The 8543-nt window shown below is 27.3% G+C and overlaps 2 protein-coding genes and 1 long non-coding RNA gene across 3 annotated transcripts; 2 read left to right on the top strand and 1 right to left on the bottom strand.

The window, feature by feature from the left end:
- The first annotated feature begins 2463 nt into the window (after positions 1-2463).
- LOC111684205 (synaptobrevin homolog YKT6) lies at positions 2464-3620 on the top strand. The gene is made up of 2 exons (XM_023446335.2): positions 2464-2828; positions 2917-3620. Exons 1-2 carry the CDS (start codon positions 2704-2706, stop codon positions 3389-3391), a joined length of 600 nt encoding a protein of 199 aa, XP_023302103.2. The 5' UTR covers positions 2464-2703; the 3' UTR covers positions 3392-3620.
- Positions 3621-5637: 2017 nt separating this feature from the next.
- LOC124419069 lies at positions 5638-5948 on the bottom strand. Its single transcript, XR_006940374.1, has 2 exons — positions 5854-5948; positions 5638-5774 (listed from the first exon to the last, which is right to left on the bottom strand). It is a non-coding gene; the product is annotated as an uncharacterized LOC124419069 (long non-coding RNA).
- A 47-nt stretch (positions 5949-5995) lies between these two features.
- Positions 5996-8472, top strand: LOC111684197 (heparan-alpha-glucosaminide N-acetyltransferase). Its single transcript, XM_023446327.2, has 7 exons — positions 5996-6134; positions 7078-7241; positions 7330-7469; positions 7550-7671; positions 7741-7921; positions 7977-8181; positions 8243-8472. Exons 2-7 carry the CDS (start codon positions 7098-7100, stop codon positions 8438-8440), a joined length of 990 nt encoding a protein of 329 aa, XP_023302095.2. The 5' UTR covers positions 5996-6134; positions 7078-7097; the 3' UTR covers positions 8441-8472.
- Positions 8473-8543: the final 71 nt, after the last annotated feature.

Genomic DNA, 8543 nt, shown 5'->3' with positions numbered 1-8543 from the left:
TTTTTAATTTTACTTTAACAAAAAGAAAACTATTAATTTTTTTATTACTATAAATTATAATTATTACATTATTAAATGAAAAGAAATTACAAACTTAATTTAAACAAAAAGAGCAAATAACAAAATTATTTAATTTGTTGTTAAAACAAATTAAACTTTTTTTCTTTAAATATTAAGTATTTTTATTATTATTTTTAACGATACAAAACTATTTTCTCCAATAATTAGCAAATGTTGAAATTTACAAAATGTTTGTCCATTAACGGTTTTATAACAAGAAAGAAAGAAACAAAAAACCATTTGCAAAATCTGCAAAATCTATGACTAAGGACAACGAGAATTTATGTTTGTGTGGGTGTGTTTCAAACATTGACATAAGTTCCCATTAAAAAAAATCCAAATAAAAATATTAAGAAATATTTGAAACAATTTTATATGTATTAACAAAAACCAAACATATAAAACAAATACGATTGATATAAAGATAACAAAAACAATTACAAAATATGAATGAAATGATGAAAACAATTGTAACTTTTTTTTGGATAAAAAGTTATTTTACATAAATAAAACCTGAAGAAAAAGAAACCAAAAAAAAGAAAGTTTGTTTTAATTTGTTTTACGTCGTTGTCATTTTGGGCGGAGAGGAAGGAGTCTTATCTCGTATATGGATTCTGATGCCACCTAGCGGGAATACTTAAATTATATTTGCTACGAAAAGACCGGAGTTGTTGTTATTGTTGTAACAGGTTGGCTGTAACTGGATGTTCTTCCCTGGAGAAAAAACTTCCGGTTGTTACAACTGTTGCTGGGTTGACAATCTTAAGCCGCTTTAGAATCGGGTCGTTCCGGAGCGGAGATCCAATTGTCGTGGGAACTCTCGCGTCATCGCCTACCTAATTAAAACAAAAAAATAGTAAACTGATTGGTAAAAATTTCAATAAAAAACAAAGAAAACTGATCGACAATGAAATTTAAGAAAACTAAATCAAGTTGTAATTCAGGTCTGAGTTGGGGAACAACTTTCGCGACATGTTGTTGTTGTAACAGGTTGGCTGTAACTAGATGTTCTTTCCTGGGGAAAAAACTTCCGGTTGATACAGTTGTTGCCGATTGAATATCGGGTCGTTCCCGAGTGGAGATCCAAATGCCGTGGGAAAAACTTGTCAACAATTAAGTTTTTCTAAAGTAAACTGATGAGTAATCATTTTTTTCTATAGAAAACTGATAAGCAGTGAAGTTTTTCTAATGAAAACTGATCTGTAGTAAAGTATTCTATTGAAAACTTAAATTTAATTGTGATTGCTAAAACTGATCTCCAAAGATGTTTTCTAAAACGATCTGTAGTGAAATTTTTCTAATTAAAAGTGATCTAGAAGTCAAGGTTTTTTATAGCAATAAAAGTTTTTAAAACAAAACTGATCTGCTATTAAATTTGTCTAAAGAAATTTGATCAGTAATGGCATTTTTCTAAAGAAAACAGATCAACAAAGTTTACTCTACAGAAATCTGATCTACAAGTAAAATTATTCCATAGAAAACTGATCTACAATTAAATTTAAAATAAAAACTGATCTGCGGTCGAGTTTTCTGATCTGCAATGTTTTCATTACAGAAGGCTAATCTACAAGTAAAATTTTTCAAAAAGAAAACTGCAATTAAGTTTTTTTATTGGAAATTGATCTGTAGTGGAGTTTTTTTTATTGAAAATAGTATTTTCTGAAATTTAATAGTATTTTCTATAGAGAAGTGATGTACAAAGAAGTTTTTAATAGAAAATTAAAAGTTTGCTAATTAAGATTGGAGTCAAATTCTGGCATTCAAAGCGATCGAAAAATAGAAAAGTGATCTGTAATAAATTTTTTTATTGAAAACAGATCCGTAAAGTTTTCTGCAGAAAGCTGATATTACAAAGTTAAAGTTTTTTATAAAAAACTAATCTATAGTAAAATTTTTGTAATGAAGTTTGATGTGCAGTAAAATTTTTCAGTGGAAAACTGATCTTTAGTAAAGTTTTTCTAATCAAAAGTGATCTGCAGTCAAGTTCTCTATTGAAATCATATTGGTTATAATGTTTTCTTCTATAAGAAAACTGACCATACAATAAATTTTTCTATAGAAAACTTATGTGCAGCAAAGTTTTTGCATAAAAACTAATTTGCAAAGAAGTTTTCCAAAGAAAACAGATCTGTAAAGTTTTTCTAACTTTAATAATAAATTCTCTAAAATAAACAAATTTTCTTTCATAAAGATTATCTGGAATGAAATATATTATGGGACTCGGCATACTAAAATACCCCAGAGGAAAATTCCCAAATACAAATCAATAATTCTATTCGAATTTCAAAAATAATATAATTTTTGTCACATAAATTTCTTCAAATTACTGTTAAGCATGCACTAAGAATTGATAACATTAGTATGTACATATAATACCTTTACTAAAACGATAACTTCACACTGACAGTTCAATACATAGAGGTCACATCACTAGCAAATATCTGTGTCACTGACTACAGAAGAAAAAAACTAGCAGGGAAAACTGAAAGAAAAAAGAAAAAAAAAACATATTTTTAGTTAAAAATTTATTAAAATACGGAATTTTTTAATAATAAATATAGAAAATAAGTGATAAACAATAGCCCACCAGTGTTTAAAAGTAAAGAAAAATAAAAACCACAAAAAAACTAAAAAGAAAACAAAATGGTCAAATTATTTGCGTTGAGTGTTTTTTACAAGGGTTCAGCAGAAGCTCGCCTATTAAAGTCGACCTATGATTTGCAATCATTCTCCTTTTTCCAAAGAGGCACCGTACAAGAATTCATGACGTAAGTTAAGCAATAAAAAATAGCAAACCACAAAACTATTTCTATAAATATAAGTATACAAAATACAAATTCTCTAAACTCTAATTAGATTTGCCTCAAAGACCATAGTCGAACGTACACAACCAGCAATGCGTCAATCGGTTAAAATGGAAGCCTATATGTGTCATGTATATGTTAGGACCGATAATCTAGCTGGTGTTTTAATAGCTGATCATGAATATCCTCAAAGAGTGGGTCACACTTTAATAACAAAAATTTTAGATGAATTTGCCGCTAGAATACCCACAGATCAATGGGAAACGGGGACTGAGAGTACCATAGACTTTCCGGTATTACCAACATTTCTGGCTAAATATCAAGATCCCAAAGAAGCGGATGCTTTAACAAAAATGCAAAATGATTTAGATGAAACAAAGATTATATTGAAGAACACCATCGAAGCGGTGCTAGAGAGAGGAGAAAAAATTGATGATATGGTTATAAAATCGGAAAATCTATCAATACAAAGTAAAGCATTCTATAAGACGGCCAAGAAGACAAATTCTTGTTGTAATTTCAGTTAAGCGTGCAAAACCATTTTACAAACGATGAAAAATGATAAGATAATAATTATTTGAAAGATGCTGCAGAGAAGATGATAATGAAATTGATGTTTGTGGTTAAACAAAATAAGGTCTTAAAGGTTAAAATTGCTTTTTGTTTATTTGTTAATGTTAAGATTTCAAAACGGGAAATGCTTAGAAAGAATATTAGCTATTAAATGGATAAAAGAATTTATATATACTTTGTTTACAAAGAAAATTGAAAGCAAAAATTTTAATTAATTTAAAATTATTTGAATTTTAAGAATTTTTTATTTTAGAAAAGATATTTTTTTTATTAATTTGTAACAAAACTGATGTGCAGTGAAGTTTTTTATAAATAACTAATCTGCACTAAATTAAAATTACATTTTAAAACTAAAATATAAAATTCTTTTAAAACATTTCAAATTATCTTTAAAAAGTTTTTAGTTTTCTTCCCTTTCTTAGTGATTTTTTAATATCTTCTTAAACTATTAATTTATTTAACTGTTAAAGACACTTATTAACAAATACAGCAAAAAGAAATGTTTTATTTTTAAAACCCCTGCTTACAATATGTGTTTTTTTATTTAATAATACGCTAAGTTTATGTAATTTTATATGTATTTATATATGTAGAGTTTATTTTGGTTCCAATAAACAAAATATATATCATTCCACTTCCCAAACCATATGAAAACACAAAATACTCAAATTATTAGAAATATTAATCCCCTTAATATACAAATAAATGTTTCATTGTATATATACAACTATTACATGGACAAAACATAAGTGGTATAACTATATAACAAATATCTGACTGCCTATTTAAAGGAAGTTTTAATAATATTTATAATAAAATAAAATTACACACAATTAACCTATTAAAAGGAAAACAAAAACGCATGCTAAAACATTAAACACTATTTTAAACTTCATATTTGTGTCTTTATATTTAAATATATACATTTTACTATGAAAAAAAAAAACAAACAAGAATTTTCTTTTGGATATAAATCTTAACAAAATAAACAATAATTAAATAATCAATCTCATACAATATAAAGTTTGCAAACGAAATTATTAATTAAAATAAATAAAATTATACATCAAACATAATTATAATAAAATTAATTAATTGATTGGATCTTTTATTCGGAAATAAACATAAATAGTAATCTAAGGAAGTTTTAATTACTAAAAAAACTAGATTTTACATTTATAAAGAAAAACCTCTGAATAGGCATTATTTATGAATTAGAAATGACAAATTATCGATAACAATAAGTTAGTGATGAAGTTTTTTTGTACCCACTGTTGGAGGATTTGTCGCTGGTGTTGTTATATTCTTTGTTATTGTGAAACAGATTAAAGAGAAAAGCGTTTAGTTTAGATTTATTTAGTAGCGCCTAAAAGCCTGCTATAAATTATACCATTAAATAGTCGCCGTAATAAAAGGTTGTTGTCTTAGCTAATAAAAAGGTGGTTGGTCAAAATGGATGAAATCTTTCCAAGATCTGAAATTTGAGGGCATTTTTGAATTCTCCATAAAAAATCACCAGAAAGGTGACTTTCCAGCCAAATTCCTCCAGTAATTTAGGAGATAAAAGCAAACAAATATTTAATAGGAAAAAATTTAAAAATACAACAACAATAAAAAGTTTTGCTAAAGCAACAACAATGTCTCGTTAAAGTTTTTGTTGTTGTTATTGACATTAGCTTGGACAACAACAACACCACCAAGAAACACTTTCATTAAGTTGTTGTTGGTCATTAACTAGGACAACAACAATCATCATATTGTTGTTGTTGTATTTTTTTATTTTTCAAAAATGAATATTTATTTGCTTTAAACTCCCTAAATACTGGACGAATATGGCTGGAAAGTCACCTTTCTGGTGATTTTTCATGGAGAATTCAAAAATGCCCTCAAATTTCAGATCCTGGAAAGATTTCATCCATTTTGGGCAAACATTTTTTTATCAGCGAAACATCTCTGGCTTAGTGTGGTTTTTTATGACAACTCTGTATTTATTGTACATTTAAACCAGTGTTGCCACTTGAATTTTGTTAGTGTACAGTAAGAAATAGTGTAGCCAGATGTATTTTTATTACACAAGAACGCTAAACTAGCGATTTTTATAAGATATAATGTGAACTACTTCGAAGTATTATTTACTTATTTAAAAATAAATAAAAACTATTGTAATTTGTGGAAATTCATAAAATTAAACACGAAATCATTGTTATTATTATTAATTTTATATTTATTTTATATAAACCAATTAATTTATTATTGTACTTCCGAATGCCTGAAGGTTGTTTGGCGTTTCACATTCACGACAAGACGATTGTTAGCTCATGGATATGTTGAAAAATTCTATAAAAAGGAAACGATAAAAAATATATTAATAATAACATAAAACAAAATATAAATACATATAAATTATGTTTATTACAGTTTTTTATGAAAATATTTGCAATTGCTTTTAAAGTTTTCACTTATTTACAACACTGTTTGCGCTTTATAAAAATCAAAACAAAAACCAAGAAAACAACAAAATATTCAACAAACTAAAAAAGTGAAAACATTGACGTTGAAATCTTCAAAACAACTGGTTGAGTTGTTTTTAACTAAACTTTTAAGAAAACTGCATTTGATTTATAACTTTAAAGATTTAAATAAATACATAATGTTCAAATAAGTGTTAATAAGTCTTAAAATAATCATTTTATACTGGTAAAGTTTAATTAGCAATTAAAATATTATAACAAGTGGTTGATATTGAATGATAATAAAAAAAAAACAAATTAATTTTTAAATTACAAGAGTTTTTAGCCATCGAACTGAAATACATACTAATAAATAGTGATGATGTGATACAAAATATATTGCCATTATGTGAAAATTGGCAAATATAATTTAACATCTAATGTAGGGAAATAAAATCCCCTAAATAAAAGTTTTTTTGTCTATCATTGTCAAAATTTTAGGAAACTACACTATTATGACGCCGAGACGTTACAAACTTAGTACTCTCTGCTACACATTATGTACTTGTAGGATGCGTACGTTTTGACTAAGAAACTATTTTTGCGAATTGTTTGGAAAATAGCATGAAGTTCACACACAACTATAGAAACCAATATACTAACTGTATTTATTTGTGCACTTTAATACATTATAGACTTTAAAAGAATAGAACAGACAGTCACTGTGGTCGGACAAATATAATATGGCCGAAATATGTGCTAATACGCTTTCTATCTATCTATCTATCTATCTATCTATCTATCTATCTATCTATCTATCTATCTATCTATCTATCTATCTATCTATCTATCTATCTATCTATCTATCTATCTATCTATCTATCTATCTATCTATCTCTCTATCTATCTATCTATCTATCTATCTATCTATCTATCTATCTATCTATCTATCTATCTATCTATCTATCTATCTATCTATCTATCTATCAGACAGATATATAGATAGATATCTGTCGAGAAATCGAAAACAAGTTCATGTCCTTCACTAATTTGTTATGACTTTTAATTTATATACTCTTCAAAATGCGACTTTGAACTAAGAGAATATGATGCAACATAACAAGATACTGAAATCTCTTTTTGCGCGAGTATAGGTTTCTTAAATATATGAATAATTCTACGTATTCCAGATTTTTAACTCGACCAAAAAATGGCTGCCTTAACCGAATACATTGAGCCAATATGGCGTGGACTTAATATGCGTAATTTAAAAGTGGACGAAGCTTACTTAGTGTCAAAGACCTTTTATCATAAAGCAACTTATTTGTATAGTCTCTCCGATGAATGTTATACGGTATGTATGAATGAATATTTTTTTATTTTACAATAAATACAAACACTTTAGTATTACAACTAAAAAATCACTTTGGTTTGTGTTTTAGTGCCCCTATAGCAAAGTGAAAGCTTTACATGAAGGCAATAATGACAACATTACAAGTGCCTCGAATAATATAAATGTGGCTCATGGTTTAAAATTTAAATTACTAACCGATGATGTGGGACGTTATGCCTTCAATAATGAGTAAGTGTATAATAAGAGAAGAAACACATAATAATTTAATTTATTGTTTGTTGTTGTTGTTTTGTTTTTTTAAATTTTAGTACCTCATTATGTGATTTAAGGCCAACGGACTTGAAAGAATTCGGTGTTTATAATTTGACTTTATATGAAAATGGTACATGCAGCTGGGAGGTGGATAATGAAGGAGTTGAGGTTAATTTATGTAGGTTGAACGTTTGTTTTTTTGACTTAAAGTCAGGTTTTTATTCATTATTTTTCTGTTTATTTTTAGCCCTTTTATCGGTTTTTATTTTGGTTGCCTTAATTTTAACCGTTTTGAAAATATCTTTATGTGCCTGGCGTTCCCATCGCTATGAGGAAGTTTTAGCTAATGCTGCTGCTAATGAAGCTCCTGTACAACCACCCACTATACAGCAACGTAAACGTATGCGTAGTTTGGATGCTTTTAGAGGGTAAATTCTAAAATTTTCCAATTTAGGAAATGAATTAGTATGCAATTATTTTCAGCATGGCTATTGTCCTCATGATATTTGTTAATAGTGGCGGTGGTGATTATTGGTGGATTGAACATGCTCCCTGGAATGGTTTACATTTAGCTGATATTGTTTTCCCTTCTTTTCTATGGATAATGGGTGTTTGTATACCCATTTCGATTAAGTCACAATTGGCAAGAGGAACCACTAAACTTCGTATATGTTTGAGAATCATTTGGGTAAAGTTGTTTGGTTATTTTGAATCAAATTTAATAGTTAATAATTTTATTCAAATTTCAGAGATCTATTAAACTGTTTACTATAGGTTTATGTTTAAATTCTATAAATGGTCCAAATTTGGAAAATTTAAGAATAATGGGCGTTTTGCAACGATTTGGTATTGCCTATTTGATATGTGGTGTCGCACATACTATATTTACCCAAAGGGAACACATGGAACCACAGGTAATTATCATTTTTATCATAATCAATCTATAAATCTATTTATTTATCTATCTATCTATCTATCTATCTATCTATCTATCTATCTATCTATCTATCTATCTATCTATCTATCTATCTATCTATCTATCTATCTATC

This window comes from Lucilia cuprina, chromosome 3 (genome assembly GCF_022045245.1).
Source record: "Lucilia cuprina isolate Lc7/37 chromosome 3, ASM2204524v1, whole genome shotgun sequence".
NCBI classification, from domain to species: domain Eukaryota; kingdom Metazoa; phylum Arthropoda; class Insecta; order Diptera; family Calliphoridae; genus Lucilia; species Lucilia cuprina.
Note: the sequence above shows the minus strand (reverse complement) of the source record. Positions and strands in the feature narration are given on the sequence as shown.

Bases quoted from the DNA above. Each gene is read 5' to 3' on its own strand.
- LOC111684205 (XM_023446335.2), top strand. From the start codon at position 2,704: ATGGTCAAATTATTTGCGTTGAGTGTTTTTTACAAGGGTTCAGCAGAA. The intron at 2,829-2,916 runs GTAAGTTAAGCA...AACTCTAATTAG, and splicing joins ACCGTACAAGAATTCATGAC to ATTTGCCTCAAAGACCATAG.
- LOC111684197 (XM_023446327.2), top strand. From the start codon at position 7,098: ATGGCTGCCTTAACCGAATACATTGAGCCAATATGGCGTGGACTTAAT. The intron at 7,470-7,549 runs GTAAGTGTATAA...TTTAAATTTTAG, and splicing joins CGTTATGCCTTCAATAATGA to TACCTCATTATGTGATTTAA. The intron at 8,182-8,242 runs GTAAAGTTGTTT...TTCAAATTTCAG, and splicing joins TATGTTTGAGAATCATTTGG to AGATCTATTAAACTGTTTAC.